General features: G+C 35.9%; 1 protein-coding gene across 7 annotated transcripts in view; it reads right to left on the bottom strand.

The window, feature by feature from the left end:
• The window catches only part of cnksr2b (connector enhancer of kinase suppressor of Ras 2b), a 38023-nt gene that overhangs the window by 12234 nt on the left and 4550 nt on the right, over positions 1-21239 (bottom strand). For 4 of the 7 annotated variants that reach the window (XM_084138088.1, XM_084138090.1, XM_084138093.1 and 1 more), the window contains exons 2-11: positions 16143-16306; positions 12653-12855; positions 7234-7339; positions 5560-5601; positions 4838-4957; positions 3704-3763; positions 3498-3566; positions 2409-2555; positions 837-970; positions 239-429 (exon numbers count right to left, since the gene is read on the bottom strand). In XM_084138088.1, coding sequence (XP_083994214.1) covers positions 239-429; positions 837-970; positions 2409-2555; positions 3498-3566; positions 3704-3763; positions 4838-4957; positions 5560-5601; positions 7234-7339; positions 12653-12855; positions 16143-16306 — 1236 coding nt within the window. The remainder of the gene's footprint in view (positions 1-238; positions 430-836; positions 971-2408; positions 2556-3497; positions 3567-3703; positions 3764-4837; positions 4958-5559; positions 5602-7233; positions 7340-12652; positions 12856-16142; positions 16307-21239) is intronic. The other 3 variants (XM_084138091.1, XM_084138089.1, XM_084138094.1) reach the window with 1 other exon arrangement.

Raw genomic sequence — 21239 nt, 5'->3', positions numbered from 1 at the left:
GAGTAGAAGAATAGCTCAATTGTTATGTTTACTCCAATGATATATGGGCATTTTAATGTAATGTACTTCTGTGTTGCAGATATAAAAACATCCCTTCCTCCTGACTGATCCCTCGTCACCCTGGCAAGACCACAAACTTGAATCTGACTTAAAAAGAGACTAGCATGAAAAGACAACCTCTCCTGACACTGAAGCTAGCCTGTAAAGATCAAACATCATCATGTAAGAAAGCATGTACCATAAGTGGGAGTGCTGTCCCTGCGTACGGTCGGAGGGCCCTGATTCTGATCATACTCGTAACAGTACAGGACGGCATCCTCATCCAACAGGGGGAATCGCCTCCGGCACTCCTGATCCAAAAAGGAATTGGGCGAATCAGAACCTTTAGCGGCCTGCTGGCAATTGCTGGTCAGATTCCCCATGTCATCTCTGCAATGGTAAGAAAAACCTTGTGTAGTCTTCTATTACAGCTTTCTTAGAGAAAAATTATTTCCAGTGCAAATTATCTTTGAAGACTGAGTAATGATGCTAAAAAATTCAGCTTTGCCATCACAGGAATATATTACATTTTAAAATATATTAAAATAACAGTTATTTAAAGTTATAGTATTTAACGATATTACGTTTTTACTGTATTTTTCTGCATCAGAGACGTCTTTCAAAAACATTTAAAACTTACCATCTCAAAACTTTTGTACTCTCTTTTAAAAAAAGTGCATGGTGTGAGGTGTTTCATACATATTCATACATATTTACAGTGTGGATCAGTGTACTAGTCTGTCCTCTTGTTGTAGAGATTGTCATTTTTGTCTGTGTGTGTGCCTTTAATACTGTACCTGGGTGAATACGGCTCGTCAGGGGGAGGGGGGATGTAGAGGTCCTGTAGAGCGCAGCTGTCCCGTCTGGATGGGGTGCTGAGGGTGCTGGATGGTGTGGCCACACTGCTGCTGGGGCTCGGGGGGATGATGGGCTAAAAACAGTGGTACCGTTAGATTTAGCGTTTACAACATCCCTTAGGAAAGTTGTTCAAATATACTTGTACGTTTTAATACAGGTCATTTTCAGATTTTCACTTGTCGATAATGAGTGCTTGTTATTTCATTGCAGGTAAAGAAACACATCATAAATAAGTCTACAAATGTCCTCTCCATTCACATACACACTACCTTTCAAAAGTTTGGGGTTGGTAAGATTTTATGTTTTTGAAAGAAAGGCTGCATTTATTTGATCAAAAACAGCTATATTGTGAAATATTATTACAATTTTAAAAATAATTGGTTCCTATTGTAATAAGTTTTAAAATGCAATTTATTCAGTGTCACATGATCCATCAGAAATCATCTTTTAAGAAACTGTGATACACTTTTCTCAGGATACTTTGATGAACAGAAAGTTCAAAAGAACAGCATTAATTTGGAATATAAACTTTCTGTAACATTATAAATCATTTTTGATCATTTTAATGCATCCTTACTGGAAAAAAGTATTAATTTATTTTCTTTTTTTAATCTTACTGACCCCAAACTTTAAGTGTACATCACCAAGATGTCTTCAAAGCATTTTCGATTTTGTTACAGCTACATCTCTGCACCGGAAAAGTGCTTAATTGATACAGTAGTTATTAAATGACAAAAACTACTGATTTAACAACATTTTCATCACTGAAATATAATTACCACAAATGAAATGACAACTACTAAAGGAAATGAACTAAAATTAAAAGTCAACAAAATAATAAATAATTATACCAGACATCAAACACTCATCCTAATGGCAGAATAACCTGACCTGTGTGTCTCTGTGGAAGAAGACATGCGAAAAAATAGCAATGGCCATCTCATTTGAGTGTACAGTCATACTGGATCAGTTTCCTCCTGCGTTTATGTATGTAAAACACAAAACACTTTGCGCACGCTGAAGCGGCTTTGGTTCTGTGTAAAATAAAATGCCGTTTCAATGTCTTCAACTGTTGTCATGACAATCAGCGTGTCTTGTTAACTGTCAGCTGTGCAATAGAAACGGCAGAGAAAAAATGAATACGTGCAATTTATACACCGCACAGTCAAGCGTCTAAAACGACATTCCACATTTTCCTCTCAGGCCACAGTAAAGCTTCCTGATGCACAGGGGCTTCGGTGAAGCTGGAGAGGAGATTGTGGAAAGAGGGATAAGCAGCAGATTAGAGGTAAAAAAAGATGAAAGAGGAAAAAAAAGGAAGGTTAGTGGGTGGGGGAAGAGGGGAGTGAAGATTTGCCATGCAATCTAGTTGGTCAAAGCCCTAAGGGAGGGGAAGAGTGCTCTTAATGCTGCTAAAAAAAGAACATGCACAGATTGGAGGACTACGCCACAGCATATCATCAATTCACACACACCACTTAATCCTCATACCGCACACATCCCGTCAGTACCTGCAGGGCGAGGGGCTTCCATCTCATGTTCTTGAGTAAGGCTGGGGCTGACGTGAGAGTGCTCTGAGGTCGTTTCTTCAGCGTGAGGGTCACCCCTGCAGGATTGCTGCGTAAAGAGTTGACCAGGTTCTTCAGCTGCCAGCCCACCTAGGCAAGTCCAACACACGTGTTGACCTCACCACAAGAGAATCAGATAACATTCCAGAGCGCACAAGCATTTTGTAGTCTTGTTAACAGGGGGTCATTCTTCATGTCATATATGTCTTAACATTTTGGATAAATAATTAAACATTTTTTAAAGAAGGAAAACTATACACCCTCATTGAAAAGTCTCTGATGCTCACCAAGGCTGCATTTACTTGATCAAAGATCCAGTAAAAAACAGTAATATTGTGAAATATTACAACAATTTAAAATAACGGTTTTCTATGTTAATGTGTTTTATAATGTAACTTATTTCTGTGATGCAAAGCTGAATTTTCAGCAGTCATTATTCTAGTCTTCAGTGTCACATGACCCTTTAGAAATGCGGATGTAGTGCATCAAGTAACACAAGTAACCTATTATTATGAAAGTTTATCTGAAAATAACAGCATTTATTTGAAATTGTATTTTTTTTGCAACATAAATGTCTTTACTGTCACTTTTGATTAATTTAATGTGCCCTTGCTGAATAAAAGTATTAATTTATATATGTAAAAAAAAAAAAACATTCTGACCCTTGAACGGCAGTGTATTTCTTAACATGAAACCATTTAAAGAAAAAAAGTTTTTCTTAATTTTTCTCAAAACATTTCAAACAAAGCATGTTTTGTATAAATAACATTAATTTTAGATTTTTGTATTCAGTTTTATATGAGCAATGACTAATATCTTTTATTCAATCATGTTCATTTTCATCTTGTAGTGTAATAAGGCTACAGTTAAAGTTTAGGAGTATACTTTTGATATACTAAAGTATATCTTTTTATAGAAACTAAAATGAAAACAGAAAAAACATTTCTTCATTACGAAGCGTAATGAAAAGGAATGATCTAGTCATGTTAGCAGGTAAAAGGTCAAATGATTGTGTATAATAGAAACGCTCACCACTGTCTGATGATTGACCTGTATGACCTCATCACCAGCGTGGATTTTCTTACAGCGGTCAGCTAGTGACTGGAAGAGGAAGAGGGACAGAGAGAAAGCCATTGGATTACACACAATTGTTTTGAAGATCACATGTACAACCAATGGTCCATGCATGTCATACTGAGGTGAAATATTGTACTGAAATATTGAAAATGACCACTCACTCCCTCTGTAGTGCCTGTGATGACATGTAGGCCATCATAGGTTGATTTGATGTACATGCCCTAGGGCAAGGAGAAAGACACTTTAGAGCTATTGCCTGAAAATATCGGACACACACTGAGAAAACACTGAAAGTAGCTTGCTGACATGACATGCAAGCACAAATCCGCTCTGACACACAGTCGCATAAAGAAGGGATATAGTGGGAGAGAGAGGGTGTGTGTGAATGTTTATTTTTATCTATCTCTATTCAGGCTTTATTGAGCGGATACTGAAAGTGTCAAGTGTGTCTATATGTAAGTGTGAAATATTACTGCCTGAAGCGCACACAAACACAACTACCAGCATACCATCATTACCATACCATCTATCTATCTATCTATCTATCTATCTATCTATCTATCTATCTATCTATGATCCATCCATTCACCCATCCATTTGTCTATCTATCTATCTATCTATCTATCTATCTATCTATCTATCTATCTATCTATCTATCTATCTATCTATCTATCTATCTATCTATCTATCTATCTATCTATCTATCTCTCTATCTATGATCCATCCATCCAACCATCCATTTGTGTATCTATCTATCTATCTATCTATCTATCTATCTATCTATCTATCTATCTATCTATCTATCTATCTATCTATCTAGCTATCTATCTATCTATCTAGCTATCTATCTATCCAACCATCCATCTATCCATCCATCCATCCATCCATCCATCCATCCATCCATTTATCCATCCAACCATCCATCTGTCTATCTATCTATCTATCTATCTATCTATCTATCTATCTATCTATCTATCTATCTATCTATCTATCTATCTATCTATCTATCTATCTATCTATCTATCTATCTATCCAACCATCAATCTATCTATCTATCCATCCATCCATCCATCCATCCATCCATGAAGTAAAAAGATGTTCAGTTTTGAATAATTAAAATAAATTTATAATAAACTGTTCTGAATTAATGCATTAAATTAGTAATATTTGTTTATTATTTATCATTTAAAGGGCTTTTGATTTAAAATGCTGTTTAAAAAAAACATCCTAGTTGGAAACTTCCTTAATTTTGTGCATAAGAAGAGAGATAAGAAATCAGGCATCCAGATACCCACCAGTCCCTCGGTGGACCTTATGTTGTCCAGCTGCACCACTTCCAGATGGGCGGCCTGGGACACCATGGGGTCCGAAGAGAGGGAAATGATGTGGTCACACACACCTGAAAGTGTCTTACACTGAGGACAGAGAGAATAATTTTGGATATCCAGACCAAGAGAGGCTCAGAACAAGTATTCAAGCTGAAGCTGCTCCTGGGCTACAATATGCTGATCATTTCGTTGCATGTTCACCGCACAGCTTCGTAAACACCATCTGCGCTGAGATCGAGAGACGCCAAGATGCACTGTTCTATGAAGTAATCATGTGACCAGGATGGTCTCATAAGCATAATTCTCCATGATCGTGCTGCCTTCTTTGAATTGATCCATGCAATCACGATTCTCCCTCAATCTGCTGCTGGTGACTAATCAGTAAAGGTGTTCCTGGTGTTGCAAACGCAAACTCTCTCTTTCTCTCACTGTCACTCTCAGATGAAATGTGGCCTGGCCTGGTATTTATAGCAGAGAGCCAGCTGTACCCTGACTGACACTGCAGCATGGGCTAGACTGCATGAATCAAATGTGAATATATTTCTCTCTCACTCACCTCACACATACTCTCGCTCTGTTTTTTTTTTCTCACTTCGACACAGATTTCTATTTTTGAACAGAGGAGCTAGATAAGGAGCTTTATGTAAATTAATCACGAGGATGTGTGAGAATATAAATGTCACTCTTACCACATGCAGTATCTTATTTTCTGTCTCATACACTGTGCCATCCTAAAACACAAGAAAAGAAAATGCAGTTTTAACAAATCACATTCTAATCTCATCACACTTACAACCTCATAACTGAAATACTACATGTGATTGAAACTGCATAATACATTTCATTTATAACACAGAAATGTTATAATCAGTATTTTAGTTTTCCTGTAAAAAATAAGGTAATTTGACATATTTTCTCTAAAAACAAGTCCTCGAATGCAATTCTGTTTCTTACGTATTTTTTCTTTTTATATATTATACTGGAAAACAAATATTTTTTCTGTAGTGTTATATAATGCTAAATGGTTATATAATGCTTTATAGTTCATGTGCATTCATGTCATGAAACTTTAATTAATATATATCCAATGGTGAATCATCAGAAGTATTATATAATATTTGCTAATGACATATCAACAAAAGTTATAAAATGCTTCCCAGTTTTGTGAAACGAACACATTTGATTTCTGCTCTAATGGGTAAACAGAGTTTTGGGATGTCTCAGATGAGGAGCTGAGCTTTGCTTGTAAAACAAAAGAAGAAAAGATGCTTGCTGGCACGGAGACTTGCACCTATCTGAAATAGCCAAAGGCAGCGTTCTCTGTCTTGAGCAGACAGCTGAGGAGAAGATGAGTCATCCTCCCACACCGAACCTGGTGCAACACTTTTCTTCTTCCTCCTCTCATCTGCTCATTTCCTCCACTCTCCATCACTCTGCTTAATGGTAGTCTGATTTCCAGCCCGTGGGTGAGGGAGCTTGGGGATCTCGACTGGCCTCACTCATGATTAATCTTAAACATATTGGGAATCTCCTTCAACACTCAACCTACACATCACAGCCTGATTCAAAGGAGAGTAAATAAAGATTGAGCTAATACACATTAGTGTTTAATTAAAAGAGGACAACTTTATATAAAGTTTGAATGCGTGAAAGGCCCTTCAGAGTGTGGTATTTTTCACTTCACAGGATATATCATAAAGAGCAAATTCTATAGGCCTTCATGCATGTTCTGGGACACATCGCTTTTCTCCCACCTGGGACAGCCTGTGCTCGCCCTCAATGGCCCATGCCAGAGCAGCACTATTTCAATCCAGGACAGAAAACTGAGAAAGAGAAAAAAAATGTCCATGGCCTCCTTCTAAAGAACCTTCTGCCCTAGAAACTCCACCCTGCTTTCCATGCATCCTCGAAAAAGAGATTTAGTCCTAAAGTATGGCGTGACACTGGTGTGGGTGAAACAGAAGATAGACTCTAGGTCAAAAGAGACTTCTTAACTTTGAATTTAATTTGATGGATATGGGATTTAAAGGGACAGTTCACTCAAAAAAGATATCCAGTCATAATTTATATAAAATGTATAAATATATGCCAAAGTAAATTTGTTTATTAAAAAATCATGTTAACAAGTTTACTTTGGCAGCCCCAAAAATACATTTTGATTTTGAAACATACTTATTTATTGTTTATTTTCTCTACAGTTACTTTTATGATGCTTTTTGGAGCTTGACAGTAAAAATATTTTTGGGTTTGGAATGACGTGGGAGTTAATAAATTACAAAAATGTTCATTTTGGAGTAGACTATCCCTGGAAAAAAAGATGAAGGTGATATGTTAATGTTATAATTGAGTGTTTCAGTCCATACCTGCTGAACTATTGTGGTCAACTCCAGACACAGCTGAATCACATTATTCCTGGTCATGGAGTAGTCTGCTACGGCAGCGAACGGAGACCTGATGAAGAAGTAACATCTGCCATTAACCATTAGATCACTTCTAATCACAACCATTTTTTATGTCTAACCTTCCTCGATGTCGCTGCACTGCCAAAGCCGAACTGAGTCTAATTCAGGCAATGGAGGACATTCATGATGAGGAATGAGAGCTAAAAGGAGGTGAACCAAGTAGCATGTGGAGAGGGAGGGAGATGAAGAGTAACAAAAACAGAGAGAGACAGATAGACAGAGCTGAAAGCGAGAGGAGAGAGAGGATTTTTCGCTCCAATGCACTAATTCACAAAGGCTCAGGCAGCAGGAGGAAGCTCTGCTCACGTGCCCCATCACACAGACGGCAAAGATCACTGTCTTTCTATCATTATGAGAGTCTTTCATTTAGACCATGCTGTTCCCTTCTGTGGCCATAATAAATTCATTTCGGTCTGATTTTGTTAATATGCTAGAAGCATATTATTATTACAGTATACAGTATTTTTTTGCTAAATATAATAAGTACATACAGTATGTATATATTTATATTACAGCATAGACTGGGCTCAACAGTAAGAAACAATAAGGCCTGGTCTGAGTATAGTTCAGATTTGTACTTGCCATGCCAACATTTTCATGGGCCCCCCAACACAATTTTTTTATTTTCTATTTTTTTCCTATTTTAGTAATGTATTTTACACACTTCTGTTCAAAAGTTTGGGTACGTTGTTTTTCATACTTTTCAATATATTCAGCAAAGACAATAAACTGATCTGAAGTTAAAGACATGTATAATGTCGAGAAAAAACTCGTTAAATTTCGCGAAAAAAGTCGAAATAATCATGAGAATAAACTCATTAAAATTCGAGAATGAACGCGTTAAATTTTGAGATCGATTTGAGGTCACATTCATCCTAACATCGAGCCTACTACATGTGTTTCAGCCATCGACACGCGAGCGAGTGAATTTTGACTTCATGCATGTATCTTGTTGATTATTGGTGAGTTTGTATACCATGTGCGCTGCAATAGTGCTATATGCCGTATCAATAGTTCCTAAATGGTCCAAGAACAAACCCTTTACAGACCTGGTTATAGCTCCACATTGCTTTCTTCATATAGCCTACACACAAATCTTTTATAATGATTGTTGTACACAACGACTTTATTCTCGAAATTTAATGAGTTTATTCTCATGATTATTTCGACTTTTTTCTCGAAATTTAACACGTTTTTTTCTCGAAACACAACGACTTTATTCTCTAAATTTAATGAGTTTATTCTCAAGATTGTATTTTGATTTTTTTTTTTTTTTTGAAATTTAACGAGTTTTTTCTCGAAACACAACGACTTTATTCTCGAAATGTAATGAGTTTATTCTCAAGATTGTATTTCGACTTTTTTCTCGAAATTTAACGAGTTTTTTCTCGAAACACAACGACTTTATTCTCAATATTTAATGAGTTTATTCTCAAGATTGTATTTCGACTTTTTTTTCTCGAAATTTAACGAGTTTAATTTCGCATTATAATGACTTTAATCTCGAGATGGTTTTATTTTTTTATTATTGCTTGGCCCTAATCCTCTTCCGTACAGTAGTGTACAGTATGTGCCCCAAAATATTTTATGAAATGTTTGGTTTTCTTTACAAAAAAACAAACAAAAAAAACAAACAAACAAACAAATACAAATTAAATTTACAAAAATAGCTATAAGTTCATAAACGCACAAATTCATGAAAAGTAGTAAATTATAAAAGGTGCATTTTTACTACTTACTGGTGCATCACTAGCCATTTTGATAAAACCTAAGCTAGCTAGATGAATTTAGCTTAATTTTAGCACATATACATGATCATCTTTGTCATTTTCAGTCATGTCCTGCTTATAGTTTCAGTCAACAACTTTATTCGTTCCAGGTCGGTTCACAAGAAACGTGTACGTGAACACTTCATTTATCGGATACCCGCAATGCATTGCAGTGTGAAAGACCCAAGACACTGACTAGAAGAACCGATTAACTAGTCGACTAGATGGTATAAACCATAACCCAGAAATCCTCTCTATAGAAGAAAGCATTTATCTTAATGAGTGCACTGAGCAGCATTTCTGACTCCAGGGTTCATATCTTACACTGAATAATAAGACTGTAACATACGAATATGATCACCCAGGACAACACTCCTGCTGTCATCCTGTCTGTGGAGAATAAATGAGGGAGACCCGGAGGCCAGGAATAATCTAGGGAGACGCAGCAGCAGATTAATTGCACTCAGAAATTATGAGTGTGTGCGGTTAGGCAGGGGACTTGGCGTATTGTACTAACGAGGAGGCGTGGCCAACGAGAGCTTTAGCTGATGAAGGAATTAATGCAAACTCACAAAAACATGACCTTGCGCACACACACTTGAGAGACAAACAGAAGTGCTTAGCAGGCACGCTGGCCGTTTTCAGGGCCAGCTCCTCCGAAACAGAAGAGACTTACGTAAGCTTTTTTACTCATCTTTTGTTTGTCAGCTGATTGCTCATGGCTGTTACATAAGGAAATCGGCATGATCGTGTCATCTGTGGCCTCTCGCATGACCTCACTGATGAGTTCGAAACAATGAAGCCTTTTACCCGAGATGAGCGGTCATGTGACCGTACGCATGGTAGATAAAAGAGTAGGATTACTGAGGCCGCTTTCATTGAACTTTGAGTTTGCTTGTAAATAAATACAGCAGCCCTAAAAGTACTTGGACACATTTGGACACTTTAAATGTATTAATTTAATTGCCTTTACAAAATATCAATTCATGTGGCATCTGCAAACCAATTTATCCCAACTAACTTAATTTCAATATATCTATTGTTTTATCCTCAACAAAGTATTTTTATTTGTGCTATCTTTAAATGCAAAACAAATCTATCTTTTTGTTCATCCATAAATCATCCATACATTTTTAAGTCAACTAAAGTGTCCAACATTTTGATTTAGCTTTTTCTATATTTCTATATTTTCATTTTTTAAGTAATTCTGTTATGGCCTCTTTTTTTATTTTTATATATTTTTTTATATTTCTATTTAGCTTACTTTTTTTAAGGTTAATTAATAATTTTAGTACCACAACTTAAACAAAAAATAGAAATCTTGCACTGGCAACTAACTGAAATAGATGAACGTTTTTCATCTAATTTTAACATTTTATTTACATAAAACAAAACAAATTTGAATAGTTTTAGTTAACAATAACAACCCTAGTGAAAAAAATAGTATACTTAAGTACAGTTTATTCACAATTTATAATGTACTTTAGTATAACTAAATGTATTTTTGGTCTGTTAAACTGGAACAACTAATGTTGTACTAAATGCATTTTAGTTGTCCAAAAGCAGTGCTGAAGTTCAACTAAAGTTGTATTACCGTAAATATAATTGTTTGTGCTAAAGTGAAACTATTCCAAGTATACTTAAGTACACTTTAAATATCTACTCTTGTATTTAAATTTTGATGTGCAAAATTCACTCAGCATAAACTTCAAATGTATTTTGGTGACATTTCAATTGCAATTCAATTACACTAAAAGAGTGCTGAATATACATTAATAGTTTACTGATAACAAACTGAGGTCATACTATCCTTTACTTGTAGTGATTTTAAAACACATTGTAATAGCATTCGAAGTAAACTTGAAGTATGTGAATGGCATCATTATTGTGTGCTTCAAATATAATAAAGTAATCTTTATAAATTAATGACACAGCTTAAGAATTTACCTTTTACTGACATTTTACAGACACCCCCCAGTATACCAATAAACTCACTTATCAGGAGAACATCAGTTAGACAATGGGAACAGATATATGTACATTGAATGTACATACGGACTGGATTCGAACACTCGGTTTACCAGTTGTGCGACCACGCAGATATGCATTATGCAAAACTGGGGTTACTTTGTGTTCTTTCTATACTGTTACAAGTACTGCTATAAGCAAACCGATTTCTCCATCAATGACAGCACAAATTATATGGATTTAAAGACTGCAAAATGCAGAGAAAAGTCTCAATATAGGCACTGTAAGCGGTGCGTGAAAATAAACGCAAAACTGTATAGAACATGAAAGTGCGTTAAACTTGAAGCTGTTGAAGAAATAAAGCTTACACAACATTAAATATCATCTGCAGAATGTTTTGCTTCCCTTTTACCTGATATAATCTTTCATTAATGCTGCATAACATTAGGTTTATTCTTGTGCACGCACTAAAACACGTTGGTGGAAGAATGTGAACGTGCAGAACTGCTTATGTTTCCATCCATAACATTTCTCTACCGATTGTCTCTGCGTGCTTCAACTCTCAATGCACAGCACTGCTCTTGATGTAAAACGCAATGAAATGATTTGCCGGTTTGATGCTCTTGCATTACGCTGCGGATTTAAATGTGACGCATGAATTGAAATTATTTTAATACATTTTACGTTGTTACTTTTCATGGTCAAAGGTATAGTGGAGGATTTTTTACTTCCGGGTGGATCACCTATACTATTGGTCCTCCTAATTGTCAATCATTCTGGTGAATCAATCAAACTTATTCAAAAAGTGGAGAGGGCGGGTCTTATCTAAAATTCGGAAAGATCCTCCACTATACCTTTAACGTTTCTGAATTTATTTGACACTTTAACTTTTTGGGCAATTTTGAGGACTAGTCAGGCTAATTTTAATAATTCGTTAATAATTCATAATATTTTGACAGCCCAAAGTGCTGCAGTCCACATTTCAAAGTGCAACGGCCCAATAAAGTACCATAAATGGGAAAAGTGTATTACAGTAGGTGCATTGGAGTGTATTAGGAATACACTTAAGTAATAAAACTTCTTCTCAAGTACGTGAATTTCTTGGTGTTCGTGTTTTTAAGGTCATATTTAAAGTATTTTTTTTTTGCTCAGAGTTCATTTTGATAATCACTTTTAACAAGTTTCAAACATGTTGTAGATGTAATTAGGAACCTAGCAGGTGTACTTTCTTAAAGATTAATATATACTGTATTTCATCCTTCTCTAATTGCATTTGTAAAAGGTACTACTTTACAAATGAATTAGTAGTGCACTACGTTTGTATGCGTGATGAAAGCATGAAATAACTACATTTATAGTGTATTTTCAGTTAGTACATTGACATGTTAAACTATTTTTAGTATACCTATCATGAAATAAATCTATTTTAAATACAATTCAGTATATTTATTTTTCACTAGGGTAGGGAACAATACTTTTAGGGCCACTATATATGCAGCTGCATTGTTTAATGTTTGAAAATGTGTCTGTATGCATATCTGTGTTGAGTGTGGGCTGTGTTTGCGCCTCTTTGCAGGACTAACCTATCCAACCAAGCCAGCAGGCTCTTGGCGGCAGCGATGAGGTCCACTACAGAGGTCAGAAAGTCATTGGGAAGTTTTCGGGTGGCTCTGCCGTCATAGTGACCGCCCCTCCGCCGGCCCGTTATGAAGTTCTGCAGGTTCTTGGCTGATGCGTTCAGCTTATGGGTCAGAGTCTTCAGGTTCTCTGTCTCTAGTCCATAGTTCTGAATAAGAAAGAGCAAGAAAGACCATCACAACCTCCAAGAAAGGGCTAAAGAAACTTTTTGTGAGCATGGCTAAACTATGATGTCCTATAAATAAACTTTTTTAAATCTCTCTTTTCAGGATTTTCACTTATGCTCCAGCTTCTCTAATACTGTAGCTTACTCTTGAAACTCTGCAATGTGGCACTGTATATATTACTGGCTCTTGTGTGACAAATTGCTTGCGATGTTCCACATTTGTAAGTTGCTTTGGATAAAAGCATCTGCTAAACGATTAAATATGGATGTAAATGTAAATGAAACGGGGGGAGGTAAAGGCAAGGTCATAGGCACTCTGTGATGCAGTCCAAGTTCACTGGGAAAAAAGTAGTTTGAGTGGTTTTAAATAATGGAGGAAATAAAATGGAGAAGGAGAAAAGGGTCACTTAAAGGTACACAACCCACACAACATTAACGTGAACCTTAACATCATAGTTCAAGTGAAACTTAATAAATACCTTGCTATAAAAATATATGAATACATCAATATACATACCGTTCAAAAGTTTGGGGTCACGATACGATTTTTTTTTTATGTTTTTGAAAGAAGTCTCTTATGCTCACCAAAATTGAATTTATTCAACCTAAAATAAAGTAGAAACAGTAATATTGTGAAATATTCATGTTAATATGTTACATATTCATGTTAATGTTAATAGTTTTCTATGTTAATATGTTTTTAAAAAAATACATTTTAGTAATTTATTCCTGTGATGACAAAGCTGAATTTTCAGCATCTTTACTCCAGTCTTCAGTATCACATGATCCCCCATAAATCGTCCTAATATGCTGCTCAAGAAACATTTCTTATTATTAACAATGTTATTATTAATAAAATGTTGTGCTGCTTTATATTTTGGTGGAAACTGTGATGCATTTTTTCCTTTTTTTTAATAAATATAAAGTTCAAAAGAAAAGCATTTATTTGAAATATAAGTATTTTGTAACGTTATAAATGTCTTTACTGTCACTTTTGATCAATTAAAATGTGTCCTTACAGATAAGAAGTATTAATTTCTTTCAAAATCTTACAGAACCAAAACTTTTGAACGGTAGTGTTCATTGTATGTCTCCTGATTTATTTTTTATTTTTATCAACATTTAATCAACAAGATTTTTGTTTGGAACGCTGAATTTCTCCATCAGTGGTGGGATGGACATCACTAACAGGTTAAGTAAAAATATTATGAGAACGTACAGAGCATATTTTTATCAAAATGATTTAAAAAAAAAAAAACATTTTTTTGTGAGTGGGCAAATCCCTCTACCTGATACCCCCTTACAGTCATATACTCCACATGACACCACATAGTACGGATCTCCCAGAATGCCTTGCTGCACACAAAAGCCAGTGGGGATCTGTCATGCAATAGAACCAGCATGAGGGACAGATGAGTCATCATATTTAATGCAGCAGGGCTCCATGTTGGACAAACTCAGAGAAGCATTACATAAGAGGCTTTCAGGGACTAGCTGGGCTTAAGCACGTGACATAACAAATGGTGGGAACAAAAAAGAGGAATACAGGGGGCCAGTTTGCAAAGGCAGTGGCTAGTATACCCCCATTCACCCTCCTTTTTCTGCCCTCTTCCTTCATCCGCTCAGGACTGCTGTGTTCCTTCTCTCACACTTTTCTTTGCTCTCCCTCAGAGCCTTTCTCTCCTGTTTTAATTTGTTATCCTACTCTCACCCGACTGCTGCCAGTTTTCTACCCACTCTGCCCACACAAACTTTCAGCCGCTCCGCCTCTCTTTCCATCCTTCTGCATAAGCGTCCTTATTTCTCTTGCACCCTATCAGAACAGCCTGGAAACTGTGTGCAGGATGACAGTGGGGAATGGAGGGATTTTCAAGGATTTAAAGTGTTTGTTTTGGCTATTATAAATTGCACAGGATGCAATTACCATAAACATAGAGACAGCATGGGAAAAACAGGGTCAGGTGCTTCAGGAATAAAGATAACGTATAGTGCTTGAGTGATTTGGATATTTTAATGGTTAATATCTACAATAGGGGTTTTCAACCTTTTTGATGACACGGACCCCCAAATATGATGATCCTCTTTGCCTTGCTAAATGTATCTCTTGATACATCTAAAAGTATTCTGATGGTGGGTAGAAAAAGTAAATATATTTTTTGAATATCAGGGGTATTATTAATATTAGTATTATATTATACAAGTATTATCCATATAATAATTAACACATATGTATATTTGATACAATCTTGATACATGAAAATATGCATAATTTAGATCTTAATTATGCTTATCCACATGCTATTTGTAACATTCCCTAAACATTTAAATATTATAAATCTGTGTAAATATTACATGGAAAAATATTTAGAAAAATATATTCTACCCACCACCAGGATACATTTAGAAGCATAAACCTGAAGAAAAACTTTAAACTATGTCTGCGAATAGAAAATAAAATTCCTCTCATGATTTCTGACCAGTCTTTAGAAAGCAGAATGAAAAAGTAATAATATGAAATTCTGTATATTTGAACCTTTAATTTTTTTGCTAAAATGTTTTTAAAAAAAAAACAAAAACAAAAAACCTTTTTCCTTTTTTCAAAACCCCTGATCTATTGAACAGGGTGGATGTAATAAATGTACATAATGCAGCTTACATAACAGATTTACTAACAGCTTGAGCCAGCGCAAACCCTCTTTTGGCGTTAAAAAACTACAGTCAGGATTTACTAAAGACAAGCAGTGAAAAATTAGCACTGAAAAGGCTTGGACTGGGTTATTTTTGCGGCTGACCTTATTGCATTTGTAGGAGATTCCCTTTTAGAAACAAGATTAATGGGAGGACAGTATTTAAATGAATCATGCAAGGTGATTTACTAAGGTTTGAGCTGGTCAATTTACTGGTATGATCCGGCTGCGTCTGTGTACTTTAATTTGCACGTCAGAAGATCACGTGCAGAACTTTCCACTCCCATTGGCGCTTTTTTGGAATTGCGCTCTCACGCTAATTTCCCCTGTTTAGTAAATCTGGCCCTAATTCATGGAATATAACATGGCTGGAACACTGTATTCACCAATCTGCATCCAGAACCGTAACTACGCATCTTGTAATTGCTATTATGCCATTTCACTTATGTTATTATAAAAACATAACACCAGCATAAAGCGAAACATAATGCTATAAAACTCACTTACTCTGTAAAGCAGATTCAATTTGTGTTTGTTGAGAACACAATGCACCTGTGTGAGTGTGTTTGCGTATGTGCTCACCAGCGCACAAAGCAGGTCCACAGCCTCCAGAATGAGTTCCTGGTGGCCGATTCGGGAAACACCCAGATCCTCGAGCTCCTGATGTGTGATTCTCAACAGCTGTTCACCGCCCACCTTCTCCTGCTCAAAGTTCTTAATGTACTGCTGCAGACAGTCATCCAAGCCTTGAAAAGAGCAACAAACAGCAATATGAAGACGTCATTCGAGCTGCTAGAGCATCCTGGATCCTATGTATTCACTTACAGCATCATTTTCTTAATCTACTATGAGTTCTAATCTGATTAAATATGACTAAAACAGAGATTATAAGCAACTATAGTCTCAAATATATCTCCCAGCATGAGAGTGTGGGAGCCGATTGCGTGTTTACATGGTTACCATCAATGTGTACAGCACACATAAATATCCTCTCTAGGACAGTATGAGGGATTGTGAAAATTTTGGCACACAGCTGTTTAAACAGACTTTATTTTGTGGACCGATCCAGGCACACAACTTTGAAAAGCTTTGCTGTCATGAACAGACGTCAGTGGACTTCAAGCACTATTGTCACTAATAAGGGAAGACCTATTTGGCGAGCGCTAGCTGTTGTCTAGGAAACACATGCCTCCCCCGTGCCCCCTACCCTTCATCTATACTGATCCTTCACTATTGTTTTCTTCTCCCACAGCTTCACACAAAACATCATATATTTATAGAAGAGAGACAGAAATTATTTCACACGTTCAGCTGAACCAGAAGCATTGTGTTGTTTTTAGATCACTCAAGTACAAGCAAGGAGGTAGTTGTGCTATTATATAGTACAATCTCTCTCTCTAACCATTCTCAGGGTTCCAGACTGCAAATAAAATGGCCTCAAATGAGATAAAATAATATAAACTATCATAAGAAAAACTTACATTTGCAGTTTCTTTGTGTATCATCTTGTGAGGTGGCATTTGTTATCAGCGTGCATCAACATTTCAACAACAAAAAACGCGATGTCCGATTCACAAACAAAAGACAAGTTCTTTGAATCAGTTTTTTTTAATGAGTCAGTCAAAAAGATTCACGAAAAAGCTTTAAATTTGCTCATGAGTTAGCAGTTTAAATTGGATTAACTTAGTAAGTTGTACTGGGTTCACAACCAACTTCCACACTGAACTGTAATATATAACTTATAATAAATTAATAAATGGTATTTTTAAAAATTAATACAGTATTTTACAAAACCATTCTCTGTAAATAAAAAATAGTAAATAACTATAAACTGTAAATAACTGTAAATAAAAAATAGTAAATAACTATAAACTGTAAATAACTGTAAATAAAAAATAGTCTCAAATGCAAAAAAAAATAAAAAAAATGTATGTGTTTCTTCATGTATTTAAATTAAATTAAATGTAAATTTTTTTTATTTTAATTTCATGTAAATTAAAGAGCCTTGATGTCCGATTCACAAAAAGACTCTCAATGAGTCGGTTAAAATATATTCACAATATATACTCAGATTCACTGATTTCACAACTGACTTCCTTACTGAACCGAGAGTGTAATTTAAAATACAAAACATATAATAAATAAATAAAATATTATTGGTAATTTGACAAATAAAATGTAATTTGTCTCCTAAGTTTTTTAAATGTCTTTAATTTCTTATTTTTATTCTCACTGTGCAGTTTTTACTTTTTGTAACTCTTTTAATATGTATGTATGTATGTGATTATTTATGTAGAAAATGCTCTGCAGGAGACACATACTGTATGTGTAAATAAAGTTTCACTTGCTTACGCAGAAGCCGGCCTCTTTACCTCACAGCACCTTTACCTCAGTATTTCCATGTTCACTTCCTCCCAGCTCCCTCCTTCTGACCTCATCACTATTCATTTCCTCTCCACTTCCCATCAATTCCCACACAGACTTGAATTTTCTCCTCCATGAGGTTTCATTATCTGTACGCTCGTTTCACAACAAAAGACGAGGATGCAGAGCATGTAAAATGTCCCTTTCATCAAACCCCTGATATTCATCTCTCTGTTGCATACATCTAATGGACCGTGAGGAGAAAGTTCAGATACCGGCACGGTTCAAAACTGCTGAAAGCGAGCGTTTCACGGCTTTGCATGCAATTTGAGGGCTTAACAAATCCGCTTCTTTACCAGGCTGATCTAAACCCGTTCCAAATGAAGGAATCATCACGTTTGTCGCTGTAAGTTGCTATAGAGACGGCATAGGGACGGGAAGAGCGTTTGAGTAGGACCTCATTACCAAGACAAAACTGGAAGTGAGATGAGAAGCTTATATGCAAGACATTTGAATAGACAAATAAATAAATAAAGAAACATCTAATACTACTTACATCATTGTACTATTCAGAGATTTTAGCTTTTGTGTGGCGTTTGCATTGTAATGCTAATGAAATATTATAGAAATATTATTATTAAGAATCTAAATGGTTCTACTGCAGTACCAGTGGCATAGATAGTACCATGACAGATTTATAACAGAAACAAGTGGGGAAAGGCAAACCATTTTTTTGCAGAAGAACTTCCCCAATCATTAGAAATAGCAACATGAAACTAAGTGTCTTTTTCAAGTCTCTTTTTTTTGTTGTTTAACTAATCCCAATAGTGAGTGTTGCTTTTCCTGTGGCTGAGCGAGACAGGCCAGCTCACACAGCGCCAGTGTACACAAACAGTAAACTCATTGATTAGGAGGACATTAATCTGCTGTTAATTGCAGCCGTTGTGGCTAAGTTGTGTTAAACACTACAAAGAAGCGCCGCACGTTTATCTGGGACCATTAATCTCTGTCAAGCGAGGCGGTTGGTCGGCCAACAGCTAGAACCGAAAAAGATGAAGCAAGAGGGTGAGAGTGTAAGTAGGTTATCGAGTGAGTATTAAGTAATGAGAGAAAGTTGTTCTGAAGAAGAAAATCTGATTGTAGCTTTACAGTATGTTGACTAAGGTTGCTTAGAAGCTGGTCCAATTCAATCGTGACCTGAAAACCTCTAAACTGTCCTGAATCCATGATTTGGCAAACGGTGTGGCCCAGAACTGAAAGAGGGATTGGGAGTTTCGTAACTCTCTAAGCAATGGATGATTAGAGTTAGATGGATAAAATGAACACTTTCTAAATATCACTTTATAGATTCATCAAAAAATAAATTTGTTTTATCATTTACTCTCCAGTTTCTTTCTTCCTCTAAAGGATAAACTGTGTTGGTCCCACTTTTCCATGCAATTGCAGTGAATTGAGATTGGAGCTTTCAAGCTTTAAAAAGGTGGAAAACCCTAAATTTCCAATCAATTCCAATACAATTCACATATTTGTTTACTTGTACATTACATGTATTCCAAACCAAACTTCAGCGCATACGCAGTGCCAGTCGCCACATTCAGAAGCCATCCCCATAATGTCACCGGAGCTATTGTGAGTATAATTGTCATTTTATCCTTGATGTGAGAAAGTAGCCAATCCAAGCGTTTAAAGTTTAAAGGTACAGTTCACCCAAAAATGAAAATTCCTCATCCTCATGTCGTTCCTAACCCATAAGACTTTCGTTCATCTTCGGAACACAAATGAAGAACATTCAGCCTGGTTTTGTGAACTAGATCAACCAATTCACTGGTAAAGAATAAATTTCAAAAGAACAAATCGTTCACAAGTCTTTGTTTCATGTTGAAAGTCCATGAGGGTGCCATGATGATGCCATAATTTTCTTTTTTGGGGATAATTTTATCCCAATAATGTTATTTCTCAGTGCTATTATGCAGGGATCTGCTTGTTATTTGCACACTGCAGCACACAGTTATTTTACAGTGTCTGTCAACAAACAGCTCAACAGTCTGTGTCTGGTCAATACGTGTGAAATCCTGTTGCACTGCTCAGTTAAATAGATTAGTAAAACATGCATTTAAACAAGGCTATATTTAAGCTCCATTGTGTGCAGTTTTATTGGATTTATTGCCATTATTCTGCTAAGAATGACACCAAGGGGGGGTTCAGAGTGAGTCACAGGAAGCACTGAGGGGGGCAGGGAAAAGTGAGCATTGAGGGAAGGTCACAGGGCTCTTCTGCTGTCGGGCCCTCACCTGGGGGCATCACCACTGAACTGGATGCTAATGTTAGAGCTACAACATGGTAATCGCAGTGAGCTATGAAACAAGAAAAACAGCATACACCATGAATTTACAAAGAAAATGTGACAAAATATTCAAAATCGCAAGTTACTACAAAGAACAAATCTTTCGCTGGAGCCGTGGTGCAGTGATAGCGCACATTGCTATTGACACATTAGGGACAAAGCACTCACAGTCACAAGGGTGGCGTGTGATTTGCATCCAAACCACAACATGACCTCATCCCAATAACCCCTCTCACTGGACTATCCAAAAGAAGTCCAAAAAGAATAAATACATAAATAAATCTTTCTGGTTGTTGTTTGCTGCCTGTGAATGTGTCATCATTTGTTAATTTGATAAACATTAGCGCATATAGTGAAAAATAATGCAAGATTGCAAAAGTTTGGGTCGGGTCAGAACGATTTTTTCATCTCTTATGCTCAACAAGGCTGATTTGATCAAAAATACAGTAAGAACAGCAATATTGTACAATATTATTACAATTTAAAATAACTTTTTATATTTGAATATATTTTAAAATGTAATTTATTCCTGTGATGGCAAAGATGAATTCTTAGGGGCCTTTACTCCAGTCTTTAGTACTGCTCAATATTTTTGTGGAAACCATGATAGATTTTTTTCTTGAACTGCATTTATTTGAAATAGAAATCGTTTGTGACATTATATATGTCTTTACTGTCACCTTTGACCAATTTAATGCATCCTTGCTGAATAAAAGTATTCATTTATTTCAACAACAACAAAACTTTTGGATGGTAGTGTAAGTAAAATATACAATTTACTTTAGAACTTAGAGTGGGAAAAATTAAAGGAAGCCTTGCAGAAGTCCCTGTGTGACATTTACATCACAATGCATTGTATTTGTTCAGATTTATGTTTCTATATACTGTATATATCCGTTATGTGTATTAGGCGTCTAATGTTGTTGTTTGATGTTTACTGCATTCATTTATTGTCATGGATGTTACTCTGA

The sequence above is a fragment of the Abramis brama genome, assembly GCF_963993115.1.
Source record: "Abramis brama genome assembly, chromosome: 15".
NCBI classification, from domain to species: domain Eukaryota; kingdom Metazoa; phylum Chordata; class Actinopteri; order Cypriniformes; family Leuciscidae; genus Abramis; species Abramis brama.
This window is presented reverse-complemented; position numbering and strand designations above follow the sequence as displayed.